The 15,110-nt window shown below is 33.5% G+C and overlaps 1 protein-coding gene across 5 annotated transcripts in view; it reads left to right on the forward strand.

The window, feature by feature from the left end:
• The window catches only part of SENP7 (SUMO specific peptidase 7), a 119,643-nt gene that overhangs the window by 63,647 nt on the left and 40,886 nt on the right, over positions 1 to 15,110 (forward strand). For all 5 annotated transcript variants that reach the window (XM_053918294.2, XM_045193538.2, XM_045193541.2 and 2 more), the window contains 5 exons: positions 768 to 949; positions 2,587 to 2,926; positions 3,719 to 3,876; positions 7,179 to 7,316; positions 12,710 to 12,743. In XM_053918294.2, coding sequence (XP_053774269.1) covers positions 768 to 949; positions 2,587 to 2,926; positions 3,719 to 3,876; positions 7,179 to 7,316; positions 12,710 to 12,743 — 852 coding nt within the window. The remainder of the gene's footprint in view (positions 1 to 767; positions 950 to 2,586; positions 2,927 to 3,718; positions 3,877 to 7,178; positions 7,317 to 12,709; positions 12,744 to 15,110) is intronic.

Genomic DNA, 15,110 nt, shown 5'->3' on the forward strand with positions numbered 1-15,110 from the left:
TTTCAAAAGAATGCTTTCTTGACTTAAAAAAAGGGAACGCTTTCTCTGTAGGGTAGTAGATTTTTTGGAGATTTCATATGACAGGGTCTTGATTTTTTAAAAAGAAAAAACTAACCATATAGCAAATTGATAGCTTAGTGAATGATTTTATATCCCATATTACAGATGCTGAGGCAAGGTTTTTTGGCTCTTTTTAAAAGAACAGCGATTAATACTCTTTCAAATTATTGTCCCTTTTCACTTCAAAATGTGTGTGTGTATATACACACACAAGTGTATATACTATACATGTATATATTATATACATATATATGGATGTATATATCCATACATATAAAACTTACAAGTAAAACTTGAAAAGACAATTTCTAACAAAGCATTGAATTATCAAAATGTTTTAAGACATGAATTTTCCAAATTTTATTAAGACCCACATCCCCCCACCCTCTTTATTTTGATATTATAGTTGAATGCAGTTATAGCAAAAGGTAAAAACATGGTTTGGTTGCTTTGACTTGGTTACTAATGAATATTCCCTTTTTACACATTTTTCTCATATTTATTGTACAGTGAACATTCAGTTTGTGTATGCAGTGTAAAATAGGGTATCTCTTTATATTCATCCATGTCAGTATGAGAATTTAGCAGTGGACTTCTTTATAAAATTAGATTTGGAGGTAGTATAGCAATTTTGATGTTTCTGAGAGATCTTCTAAAAGGAGTTCTTTCCGGACTTTCTGGTTATGTTTATGTCTCTTGTTTTTAAGACCTTAATAGTGGGAGTAGAGTCTATGATCAACTTGACGAGGGGACCAGAAACCAGGATGGTGCACATTCTGATTTGAAAATGGAACCCACTTTGATTTCCAGGAAGAGAAAGAAAAGGCTTAGAAGTAATTTACCTGATTCTCGTAATTCTACTTCTTTATATAAGTCAGCAGAACAGACAGTAAGTAGAGGTATTTAGATGTCACATGAAATAATTTGTACTATGATAAAAATGAATTGACCATGGCCAAATGATGTTTTCCTAGCTTTATGCTTTTATCATCAAATTTCTTTCTTTTCTTTGTCTATTTTTTGATTTAAAAAATAATTTTAATGAAACTTTTTTTGCAGTAAGTACAGTTACTGGCACAAATTTTAAATATTATGAATGACTAAAAAAGTTAAGCTTGTCCCTCCTCTGATACCACTCCTTACTTAGTCCTGTTATATATCCTTCAGACTTGTTTTCTTTTCCCTCATTTTAACCAAATTATATTCATGTTGTCTACCTAATTTCTTTTTTACTTGCCCTGTAAAATTATCATTTATTTTATCAGTAGTAATTTACTTACCTACTTCTTTAAGCTTCTGTTATCTAGAATTTAGAGAATTTTTTGTAAGTAAAGAATTATCATACTTAGTGTATACATTACCTACAGAGGGGAGGACCTAAAAAACCCCAGAATTTATTTATAAGAACTTGTGTATTTATTCTTACATGTTTAAACTTCAGGCACCTCCAAAGTGCTCTCCATTTGATGCAATACACTTATCAGACATTTTTTCCACTGCTCGAAACAGTTTTTGAACTCATCAATTTCAATGCTTTTTAGTGCTTCTGTTGTTTTTTTGTTTCCCCTCTTTCCACATCAGCAAAATGTTTCCCTTTGAGGACTTCTTTCATCTGGGGAAACAAAACAAAGTTGCTGGGGTGAGATCTGGTGAATATGGAAGGTGGGGCACAGGGATCATGCAGTTTTGGTAAAAAACTGCTGAACACTCAGCACATTGTGGGCAGGTGTGCTTGTAAATCATCCATCATGAGATGGGCAAATGCATTGAAAGAGTCTTTAAAAAAAATTCACTGAAGCTGAATGCAGCCTCTCACAACAATGCCAGCTGGTACAGGTGGAGTTCTAGAACATTCACCTAGTTGGGGAAGTCTGTACTGCAAGGGGCCTGCCCTCCAGAAGGTAATTTTGGGGGTTTTTTGGTCCCCCCTGGTATTTTTAAAGATTTAGTATTGGGTAACAAATATATAAATATATAAAGACAGCCTTTTGATTTCCCTGAATCACAGGGCATTTTAGGACTTGCAGTGCCCTTGAGTTAAATGAACATGATTTAGATTTATGCAGTAACAGAGATTTGAAAGCAGTGATTGATATTCTTAATTTTTTATAATGTTATCCTCTTTTAAGTTTTTAATTTTTTATTCTTGTTACTAGCCACATGATTTCATATGGCCTCATTACTTTTGTAAAATAAAACTGTAAAAATAATTCTCTCATTCTAAAGTTGACATAGATCATGGGAGACCATCTGAAGCACTTGTAAAAAATATGGGAGACTCACCATCCCATCTTTTTGAAAAAATGTTTAGGCGTCAGATTGGACAGACCATACTATATTTTTATACTTGAGAAACACTGGCAAGAGTATGTAGTATAATAGAGTAGATTCCTATTCCTGTAGTTACAGAAATGACATAATGTTTTTACTTTTGTATTCTTTTAGAATTTAAACTTTGGTAAAATTCTTTATGCTAGCCAAATTTGAATAATTCTAACGTTTTTGTATGCATTTATTTATGTTCAGGAAGAACAAGAAAATGACTCAACAGTATCTTCTGAATTTGAAAAGTCAAGTGAAAACCATTATGAAGACCCAAAACTGCATGAAGAAATTACACCTGAACCTGTAGAAAGTGATTTTACTAAACTGTCCTCACTCAGGAGTCAGGAGTTGGCTTCAAGTGCTGCCCCCCAAAGCACCTCTGACTGTTCAATAACTGAAACTTCTGAGAACTCTGTTTCCACTGATACTGTGGGGACATCTACCCTGGTTGAGAAGGATGAGGATAATTTGAACATGATAGAAAAGCCTGTTTTAAGTGAACACAGTGAAGGGAACCAATCGTTGATCTTAGCTGAACCAAGTAAGTAACAGGAGGTTCTTAATTTTTTCTGTTCTACTTATTTTATTTCTCATCTTGCCCAAAACATGGCTAGGCAATAAGCCATTTATGACATTACTATGGAATTTACTAACTTTTGGGACAAAAGACTTGGGATTTTGGGACTTCATAAAGTTAACAATATTGATTTAGGTAAAAACAGTGGAGTACTTGGAAGCAAAAGTAATTTTTTTTAGATTAGTGTTCCATAATTCACCTCATCAGATTTTAAAAGATTCCATAAGGACCATTATTATCATTTGGTTGATGAAGCTGAAATACACAGAGTTTAAGTGCTATTTAATTCTTGTCATTAATTTTGCTTTAATTAATTTCTAAATATATTGATGTTATCACATGGTACACATGAAAGGTCCTGAAGGATGAATAGTCTTCCACATCTTCTCCTAGCCATCCATTTATCCCTCCTGGAAGAAACTAATGTAGCAGGATTTAAAGTACAATTTTGAGTGGTGGCACAATACATGATTAGGACTAGAATTTATTCTGGAGTTCTTCTCATGGCTTTATACCTTTTAAAATGTCTTCATCCTTGGACCTGCAGGTAACTGCTAAATAATAGCACTGATTTGGAAACATTGTACATAACTAGTATAAATCAGATAATGAATGATAGACCAGTTTTTAAGTTGAATAAAAATAGTTGATTAAGGTTAATGGGATTATTAAAGGTATATTGCATGAATTAGAAAGTTCTCTTTTTGATATGTGATTATTGAGATACATTTGAAAAAACACATTTTTCCTTTTTAGTTGTTGTTTCTAGTGATGAAGAAGGACCCATTGAACATAAAAGTTCAGAAATTCTTAAATTACAATATAAGCAAGACCATGGCGTCACTAATGAAAATGAGAATATTTCTGAATCAGCGTTGTCAGAACTGCCATCGATTACATGTGAATCAGAACAGGTAATTTATTTCTGCCTTCTCACAGATAGTGAAATACTCACTGTTGGCTAATGACTATTTTTTTGAATCATCAAAGAGAATGTTGTAATAAAAATTTAAAAAATTTTAGTTTGAATTTTAAAACAAACTAAATATATTAGTTTGTTTAATACTATATTTATAAATAATAATATATTTATAAATATTATAATATATTTAACTTCCATATTAGTTTCAGAGAAATAGGAAATTGTCTTTATTTCAAAGGGAAGGGATTATACCATTTTTTTCTGGTCATTTATATTTTTTCAGTGTAAATATTCTATTCCTTGAATATTTTTCTTTTTTAATGGTTCTCATTAGACATTTAAGTGCTTTATCAAAACTTTTCTAGAGTTGCAGCTTCCAATATTTATCTGATCTTGCAATATTGTAACTACTTGGAATTATTCCTTTTCCTCATGTGCTATTAAACCAGTACAACACAAAGGAAAGAGGATGACTGTGGGAGATATCCAGACCTGTGTTCAAATCCTGGATCTGCCATTTTGGCACAGTTACTTAATTTCCCTAAGCCTGGTTTTCCTCATGTTATAAATGAGGATAATGACACCTGCCTCACAAAATTATTTTGAGTATTAAATAAAATAACATATGAAGGATTTAGAACGGTGTCACAAATCTGTCAGTTTGTTTAGTTCTTTGTATCTTTTTTCTTATAGAAAAATCATAAATGGTAGTTGCTGATTGTTTAATGTCAGGCACTGTGTTTTTGACATAGCACGTTGAAGAGTCTAGCTCTAAAGTAAGGTTCAAGTCATTTATTGTCAATATTTATTCACATATGAACCTCTGATTATCTTATTTTTAACAAGTGATTATCAGTGGCTACCAGTACAGAATTAAGGTAAATTTCTGTTGGTTTGTTTTTGAATAATGTCACAGGCTGTTACTCTATGGAGTGTGATGAAGAATTTGGTCAGTTTTATGAAAACTATCAGGGTCTGATTAGTTTCACGGGTGTTTCTATTGCCTTAGGAACTCCATACAGAGATCACCTTAGCAACTGGGTTCTAAGTTTTTGTTAAAATGTGCCCATTCTTGCCCAATGGGCCAACAGTGTAATTGATAGTTTAGTTGTACTTGTGAGTAAAGTAGTGTCATTGTTGACAGTCAGTTCAGACTTCCAGATTAGTGATTTTCAACCTTTTTCATCTCATAGCACACATGAACTAACTACTAAAATTCTGTGGCACACCAAAAAATAAATTTTTTGCTGATCTGACAGAAAACAGGTATAATTTTGATTCATTCACACTGGATGACTATTATTGTGTTGGCTATTGTCATTTTTTAATTTGACAATCTAAGGGAAAAGAGGTTACTGTGCCTATAAAGTCAGGCAGGTAGTATATATTTTAAAAATATACAGCACACGTGTTGGAAATTGCTGTTCTAGATGACTTACAGTTCCTTTGGCAGCACGTACGTTTACAGTGCAGTATGAAATGATTGTATTGTAAGGAAATAACAGGTCTTGGCAGTATAGCTCAGTTGTTTAGAGCATTGTCCTGATAAGTAAATATTGTGGGTTTGATCTCGTCAGGGCACGTACAAGAAACAACCAATGAATGCATAAATAAGTGGAACAACAAATTGATTTTTCTTTCTCTTTCTCTAAAATCAATAAATAAGAAAAATTAAAAGAAAAAAACATCTCTTGTAGAACTGACAGAATATGATCACAGCCAAACAGCAAATAATGCGGAGATCTACCAAGATCTGTAAGGCAGCCCTGACTGGCATGGCTCAGTGAGTTGGGTATGGTCCCTCAAAGCAAAGGTCACTGTTTCGATTCCTGGTCAGGGCACATGCCTGGGTTGCTGGCCTGGTTCCCATTTGGGGAAATGTGGAGAGGCAACCAGTCAGTGTTCTCTTGCACATCGATGTTTCTTTCCCTCTCTTTCTTCCTCTCTTCCCCCCTCTCTAAAAACAAGTAAAATCTTAAGCAGAATACCATAACATTTCCACATTCTCCCTTGTTTCCAGTTGTAAATGAAATTATGAGAAACATGGGTTGTTCACTTTCAGGAGGCATTTAGTCTTTACAAAATGTGAATCCCAATAAGAAATTTCTGTTCTATCCTGTACTTTTACCACACACAAACACACACTGTTCTGTGACTGATTAGAGTCACCTGTAGTTGATTTGACTCCCCTTTCAACTTGGGATATAAGAACAGTTTAGTAAACAATGAAAGATGAGAATGGCAAAGAAATTCCATTAAGCAGGTAAATGACATTATTAACTGGGTTAAAAATAATGAGTACTGTGTATGTTTCAGATGAGGACTAACCACATTTTCTAGAGGCATATAGAGAGTTAGTACACATGCATGGTTTCTCTATTGAAAATTTATTTGATTACTTGTGATGTTAGGGTTAAAGGGGGATAATGTGCAAAGACTAGGCATATGTGGAGTTGAAAAAGTAATTTCAAAGCAGTGTAAAATTCAGGAGAGATTGTGGGCAACAGCTCCTGCTGATTCTGTCTGGTCATCTGTTGTAATTTAAAAACAGTTGTGTAATTGTGTAGAAGTGGTATGATTTTTAAGGTTTTAGGCAACTGGTTTGGCCACCCTTCAGACACAGAGCATATAGTAATGTATGTAGATTTCATGTAACAGATGATTTTTAGGCACTTACATCCCTTCATTGTTCACTAAACTCTCAATAGTTGAGAACATCATCCTAGTTTATGGAAGCAATTTTATACGGTTGAAATAACCCTTGACTTGGAGATAGAGACATGAATTTATTTTAGCTTTGCCTTTTACTAACTGCATTACTTGGGCAAGTCACTTAACCAATCCAAACATCTATTAATTTAAGAAATGGAAAAAAGAATATTACTTTATGTAGTGGTTGTGGTGATTAAAAGAGAATATATTTAAAAACTCATTTTAAATTAAAACTATATCTTAATTTACTTTTGTTGAGTTAAATATGAATAAAGGGAATATTGAGTTTGAAATCATGGCTTTGATACAGAGGGAGATAATTTCTAGAGCTTAGAGTTATGAAATTAATTTCATAAGTCTTAAGGGTTTAGATAGGATTCGACTATTTAGAGTAATTTTCTCAAGGTGGATCATGTACTATTTAAGAAAAAATAATCTAGATAATCATTTCTTCACAGTATAAATCCCTTCAGCTTCATTAATAGTAATTTAAGGTATTTTATTTTGGAAAATCATTGTTGGCATATATATATATATATAATATTGAGGGTTATAAGCATCGTATAATTTATTCCATGTTAGGTTTCATCTGAATTATGTCCTGTCATGGAAAACATTTCCTGTATTACACCTAGTAATGAGATGGATCTACAACTGGATTTTATATTTACTTATGTTTATATTGGTAAAATAAAAGGAGCTTCTAAAGGTTATGTTACAGTAAGTATATTTATTTATTTAATTTTATTATTTTAGTTTTGGATCTTGGACAAGGCATTTCAGATCATCTTCTCTTTTTAGTGCAAATGAAAATAGAACTGAGAATAATTTTATGTGGGACACTTTAAATATGTTATTATACATACTTTGAAACATGTCTTTAATTAGAGGGGCATTTCTAAAATCAGGGGTATGTCCTAAAATTATATTTCTGATGTGACTATTCTAATGGAAACCATGTGTAAGAACTACGTACTGATACTCTTTGGCCTCTAAAGCTAATTTAGTAGTGAAGTATATTTTTATTCAGGGCGTAGTTGGGAGCACAAATAAAATATCTCATTTTGCTGGTTTAAATTGTTGTAAACTGACTTCTCCAAATCACTAAACTTGTTATTTAAGGATCGCCAAGAACAATTCCTACTCTGTTTTTCTACTTTTTTTTTTCTTCAGTATTCTTCCTCATGTAATGTTGATGAAAGGCAGACTGGATTTTACTTTGTTTTCTATATTTTCTCAGCATTCCTGCCTGCTAAAATCCTAGTAATCTCTTAAGGAATATGCATCATCCAGGAATCCTTTTTTGATTTCTCCTTCCTACTCAGAATTAACTTCTCCCTTTACTGTTTACAGCACTTTGCACATGTATTATAATATTTATTTTACATGTTTATAATTGTTTATATTCTTGCCGGAACCTCTCCATTAGCCTTAAGCATCTTGTGGTAAAGAGCTATGCTTTTATTCTCTTTTATCCTTCCTAAATGGCTGAAACTAAGTAGACCCTATAAACTTCAGTTAAATTGAATTGACTCCATCAGATTTATAACTCAGGTATTTTCCTAGAAGTTTTATTACTGTTTCACTGTGTTATTAGTAGAGCAGGGAATATAACAATGGTAAGACGTGGTCTCTGCTTTCAAGGAACTTGTAGTATAATGGAAGTGACAGGCACATAAATAGATATTTACATTATGGTAAAATGAACAAGGAAATATGTACAAAAGGGTACATACGAGAATGAGTACCTGTATCTGTCTGGAGGAACCGGGGAAGGCTTACAGAGAAGACAGTGCATCATTTAAGACATAAAATAGATGTTTACTCGGTGACACTGGGGGAAGACTTAATCTCAGTAAACATTATGTACAAGTCCAACAGATCTTGGGAACTATAAGTAACGAGGACTATGATAGAGTTAAAATTGCTTTGATTGAAAACACAAGAGCAATTAAGTTTAAAATTAATATTCCCTGATCACTAGTTTTCAGATAATAATGATTTTGGCATGCTTGGGGTGATTTTACAATTCTTTTGCTTTAAGGAATTTTGTTCACTGTTCATCCCCCCCTCAGCATTTTGCTTTTTCACTTTAAATTTAACCATTTTTTTTTTCTTGAGTACTTTGTAATGGCAAAATTGGGTTCTTCAGTATATGATAATAATTGATTAGCTGGGGAGGAAAACCCAACATAAATATTCAACAGTTATTTATTACAGAGTCAGGTAGGCTTGTTATGGGCAAAAAACAAAACCAAACAAAAAACTACAAATGAATTAAGGAATAATAAGAACACTCATAATCTTGCTTATCTGGAGACAACTGCCACTAATTATAAAGTGTATATCATTCTATATTCTTCATATTAGAGATATATATCTGTTTAGAATAAAAGGGTATAGCATACACACTGTTTTGTAGCTCACCATAATTATATTAAACTAATTTAATTCATTGCTTTAGGGTTCTTGGTTTGTCCTTAATTCCTGACTGTTGCACATTCCAGTTCTCTCAGTATTTTACCATTACAAATAGTAGGGGACTGTAGATATTCAATAAATGACATAAAGCAGGTCTTAAAAAAATCTGTTGCTCTGGCCGGGTGGCTCAGTTGATTGGAACATCATCCTGTACACCAGAAGGTTGCAGGTTCGATCCCAGGTCAGGGCACATGCCTAGGTTGAGGGTTCAGTCCCCTGTTGGGGCACATATGGGAGGCAACTGATAGATGTTTCTGTCTCATATTGATGTTTCCCTTCATCTGTTTCCCTTCATCTTCCCCTAAAAAATCAATAAACATGTCCTCGGGTGAGGATTAAAAAAAATATTTGTTTGTTGGAACACTTCTTATAATTAAAGTAAAAAACTTAAAAGTCTAATTATGAGAAAGTCATTAATGTACTTTAGAAAGTGCAGAGTAAATATATGCATATAAAATATATGCGTGTAAGCAAAGACTGAGAGGAAGTCTGCAAAAATGAAAAGTTATGTTATGATGGAGAGAGCATAAATAATTTAAAAAATATATAAAAATATGATTCAATCAAAGTAAGTCTTTGAGTTTTTTAAAAGGCTTTGAATATATATATATTTTTAGGCAAAGTTCATGATGCTCTGTAACTTAGAAATTAAAGAACTTATTTTTGGTGGGGTGGTAAATGTATTAGAGAATTGAACTCAGTCATTTTCCAAATGCTTAGTGAGTGTCTGCTATGTTCTGTTGCAGACACTGGAGATACAGATCTCACTCTCATGACGGTTACAATTTAGCTGAGCTGAAAAAATGCCTATTGTTGTAAACTTACATAAATTAGAGCCATTTTTTAAAACAGTTGAACATTAAGTTACTATTACTTTTTTTTCCAGTGTAGAGCAGCAATTTTCAATCTTTTTCACCTTATAGAACATATAAACTAACTACTAAAATTCTGTGGCACACCAAAAAATATATTTTTTGCCCATCTGACACCAAAAATTAGGTATAATTTTAATTCATTTACAAAAAAGTAGTAGTTACCTGCCCTTTTTGCTCCAAAGTGACTTTCTAAAAATCAGAGGCCTATATTTGTGTATAAGGATTTCTGGTACCAAGAATTAACCAATCAGATGCAACCTTATTATGCAACATGACCAATAAGATGCAATTCTGTAATATGACCTATATATTTATGGTTCAAAACAGGGCATTCACACCAGATGGCTATTGTTGTGCAGGCTGTTATCATTTTTTTTATTTGACAATTTAAGGGAAAAGAGGTCACTGCCTCTGACTAAATAGTCAGGTATTGCAAGTTTAATTCTTGTGCCATGCCGGTTGAAAATCGGTGGTGTAGAGAATGCTCCAATAGGTATGCACATTTCATGTTTAGGTCTCAACTTTATTGATAGCAGGAGAATATTTATTAAGTAGCTATTATGTTCAGAGAACTGTACTGACTGTTGTAATAGCACTTATACTCATCCTTTATTTTTAAGTTTAAATAGATATGAAATGATTTCATAGAACTGGTTTACCTTACTGCCACAGGAAACATGTTTCTTACTTTCTTAACTGGAGATTAAATTTTTGCTGGGAATAGGGCTTTGCCTTTTAGAGAGGTGACATGTTGGCTTGATCATCATCCAAAGATGTGAATGAGTATCAGATCCTTGCTGAGCTGAAAGGTTTGATAGGGCAAGAATACTTACAGTGAAAGAATGAGAGAATAACAGAAAGTAGAGGGTAAAGATACAGAGGTGCACTACTCCTAGTTCATAGTTTTGTAGTAATGACTATAAAAATTTAAAAACAAACACTCATGCATTTTGTATAACTAGTTATTTTCATTTACTAAGATAAATTTTTTTGAGATCAAAGATCCAGTGAAACATGTCAGAATTTGGCAATGGGAAATACACTCCAAATATATATAAGGTTGTGTGAAAATGACAATAATAAGGTGAATTTGACTAAATTAAACTAGATAATATACTTAATCAGATGCTCGAGTCTAATGATAATAGTTACCTTTGATTAAGGGTCTTATCTAAAGCTGAGAGAAGTTTAGTAAGTTACCTAATTTATCTACTTACTATTTGTCTAAGTAGTAGAGATAACAGAGGCAGGATTTGAAACCCAAGCTTAGCTTTAACTCGTGCATTTTGTGTGAATTTTGCTTTAGTGCCTAACTTACACAATGAAATATGAATTTTATATTTGTGAGACTACAATATGAAATAATTTTTAAATTGGCAGAAAAAAATGGAGTCACAGGAAACCTGTGGTTTCACTGAACATTGTTTTTTTATTTATTTAGTACCCATGTACTAAGACCATGCTTGATTCTGTTTTGTGCTCACAGACTGTATATACCCCTGATTTGGTCAACAGTTTCATAAATTTGTTGCTCAAAAGAGAAACATAACCAAAGAATAAATAAATAAGCATAAATTCATTTAGCATTAATAGAAAAACAAATTCAAAGCCCAAGCCTATTTTAGATGGTACATGTACGATTTAGGTGCTCTAGAAGTCTTGAGAGTTTATTATCAAAGCAACACTTAGGGAGATCAGATATGTACACAAGAGGTACCGAGAGAAAATTAGTGTCCTGGCAGAAGGACCAGAAACAGCAAGAACCTTACGGAATCCTCAGTCAGACAGGAATTTGTAACACGGAGCAAAGAAAGATGAATGTTGGGAATGTCAAAGCCAAGCATCAAACCCTGTTTTGTGGTTGGTTTATTTATCAAAGTCAGTGACATCTCTTGGCAGTTTCTTTTGGACTTTGTCTTATTCTTCTTTAAAAATTAAGGAAACATTTTGAAAAATATATTAAGCAAAGTCTTACTTGGGTTTTTAAATGAGCATATTGAGAATTAAATTATTTGCACAGAGTTCTTTTTTAAATTGAATTTATTGGGGTGACATTGGTTGATAAAATCATATAGGTTTCAGGGTTACAGTTCTATAACATGCCATCTGTACACCGTGTTGTGTGTCCCCCCCAGGTTAAGTATCCTTCCATCACCATTTATCCCCCTTTACTGTCTCTTGCTTTCCCCTCCCATCCTCCTTTCCCCTTGGTAATCGTCATACTGTGGTCTAGGAGGTAGTTGTTTTTTTTTCTTAATCCTTTCTCCTTTTTTACCCAGTCCTCCTACCCCCACCCCCTGACAGCTGTTAGTCTGTTCTCAGTATCCTTGCCCCTGTTGCTGTTTTGTTCATTGGATTCCACATATAAGTGGAATCATGTGGTATTTGTATTTTTCTGACTGACTTATTTCACTTAGCATAATACTCTCCAGGTCCTTCCATGCTGTTGCAAAGGTTAAGATTTCCTTCTTTTTTAAAGCTGAGTAGTATTCCATTCTATAAATGTACCAAAGCTTTCTCATTCACTCATTTACTGATGGACACTTGGGCTGCTTCCAATTGTAAATAACACTTGCACAGGGTTCTTAAATGTCAGTAAAACTAAGTGAAACATATTCTTGGCTTATTGATAAAAAAGCTTCAGCATTTTTAGTGTAGATTTTTAATATATTCTTGTTTGAAAAAAAAATTGAAAATTTTGAATGGAACAACATTTTGAGTGGTAACTCATTTTTTGCTTTTATATTTTTCTTTTAGTTCACGCCAAAGTATGTTAAGATCCCATTTCAAGGTAAGCTGTCATTGTCTTCTGGCCTCTTTTACTGTAATTTGGAATATAAAATTATTGGTCAGCTAAAATTCTGAAACCTTTCTGCAACAAGTTTTCCGTAATTTTTTCTAATATAGAATTTAAGTAAACCAAGGTTAATAATGTTTTTCAACTTAACACTTTTTTTTAGCAGCTTCAAAAGGAGTTAAAATGTTTAAAAATGCTGAACATAGTACACTGTTGTTTTAATGACTTTAAGTCAAGTAATATAAAGGGACTCATAATTTTTGGGGATTAACAGAAATAATGTTTTGATAGCAAGAAGAATTTTAGTGTATAAAAATAGAAGCAATAAGAACTGTAAGAAAAGAAGCATAAGGAAAATTTTTATTTTTTAAAGATTTTTTAAGTATATTTTATTGATTCTGCTATTATAGTTGTCCCATTTTTTTTCTCCCTGTTTCCCCCTTCTCCCTGCACTACCTCCACTCTCCAGCAGTCCCCCCTTAGTCATGTCAATGGGTTGTACAAATATGTTCTTTGGCTTCTTAATTTCCCATACTATTAACCTCCCCCGGTCTATTTTGTACCTACCAGTTACGCTTCTTATTCCCTGTACCTTTTTCCCCATTCTCCGCACTCCCTCTCCCCATGTGATAACTCTCCATGTGATCTCCATTTCTGTGATTCTGTTTCTGCACTCCAGTTCTGTTGTTTGCTTAGTTTTTGTTTTTTAGTTTCAGTTGTTGATAGTTGTGAGTTTGTTGTCATTTTACTATTCATAGTTTTGATCTTCTGTTTCTAAGTCCCTTTAACATTTCATATAATAAGGGCTTGGTGATGATGAACTCCTTCAACTTAACCTTATCTGAGAAGCACTTTATCTGCCCTCCCATTCTAAATGATAGCTTTGCTAGATAGAGTAATCTTAGATGTAGGTCCTTGCTTTTCATGACTTTGAACCCGGTCCTCCAGCCACCGCCTTGCCCAGTCTGCCTCCTTACCTTGCAGGTAGTGGGGGGATCTTCTCCATCCAGGTGCCCTGACTATCTGTCTCTGCTCCTTCTACCGGTCTGGATGAATGTGTCTTTAACTCCTTGGTTGTTGGACTTCCATGCAAATGGTAGTTGTGGGTGGTTCTTTGTTTTTAAATTGGTTGTTATCCTTCTTTTGGTTGTGGGGAAAAAGCAAAGTGTTTCTGCCTGTGCTTCCACCTTGGCCAGTGGCTCTATTTTTAAAAGATTTTATTTATTTATATTTAGAGAGGGGAAGGGAAGGAGAAAGAGAGGGAGAGAAACATCAATATGTGGTTGCCCCTTGAACGTCCCCCACTGGGGACCCGGTCCGCAACCTACGCATGTGCCCTCACTGGGACTGAATTGGTGACCCTTTGGTTTGCAGGATGGCCCTCAATCCACTGAGCCACACTAGCCAGGGCAGGAAAATTTTAATGTATATACACATGTAAAATAGTTTTGCATATGGGTTAAGAGAGATTTTTAAAAATACCATTTTTTTATCTGAATAATGCAAAATAGATTGGGAAATACTTGCAACCTTTAGATACTCAGGGCATTTTCTCATTCTCTGTCCATTTGAAAACCTTTCAAAATAAGTAATGATGCTAAGAAAAATAATAAGAAATATAGAGGATGACTTGTGAGAGAGTGGAATGAAGAGGAAAATATATACACAAATAGCATTTCAGAAATGAGCTAGGTAACAGGAAGCTTTAGTTCCAAGACTGAAGATGTGATCAAAATATCTTTCACTGGCCCTGGCTGGTGTAGCTCAGTGGATTGAGTGCTGGCCTGTGAACTAAAGGGTTGCTGGTTCTATTCCCAGTCAGGGCACAGGCCTGGGTTGCAGGCCAGGTCCTGGTTAGGGGGCGTGTGAGAGGCAACCACACATAAATGTTTCTTTCTCGCTCACTTCCTCTTTCTCTAAAAACAATTAAATAGAATATTTTAAAAAGTAAATAAAATCTTAAAAAAATATATCATTCATGGACTCACCAGATACCATGTACAGAAATCACAAATATATGACTCTAATAATGATTAGGTAATATGATAAGGCTATGATGATGATTCCAATAATTAGGAAGTTACTATAAGTAGTAACATTACATAAGGTACAGAATAAATACATTGATAGTTCTAATTAGGGCATTTTTATGTTATTATGGAATAATGTAACATTAGCAATTTAGCAGAAACAAATAAAGACCTGTGATTCAAAAGGAAGTAATAAATTCAAAAAATACAGGGCTATATTTAAAGACCTATGTAACAGAGTTACACATCAAATTCTTTTTTTTTAACTGAGGTATAACTGATGTATAACTTTATGTTAATTTGAGGTATGCAACATAATAATTTGGTGTTT

The sequence above is a fragment of the Desmodus rotundus genome, chromosome 2 (genome assembly GCF_022682495.2).
Source record: "Desmodus rotundus isolate HL8 chromosome 2, HLdesRot8A.1, whole genome shotgun sequence".
In the NCBI taxonomy this organism is placed as follows: Eukaryota; Metazoa; Chordata; class Mammalia; order Chiroptera; family Phyllostomidae; genus Desmodus; species Desmodus rotundus.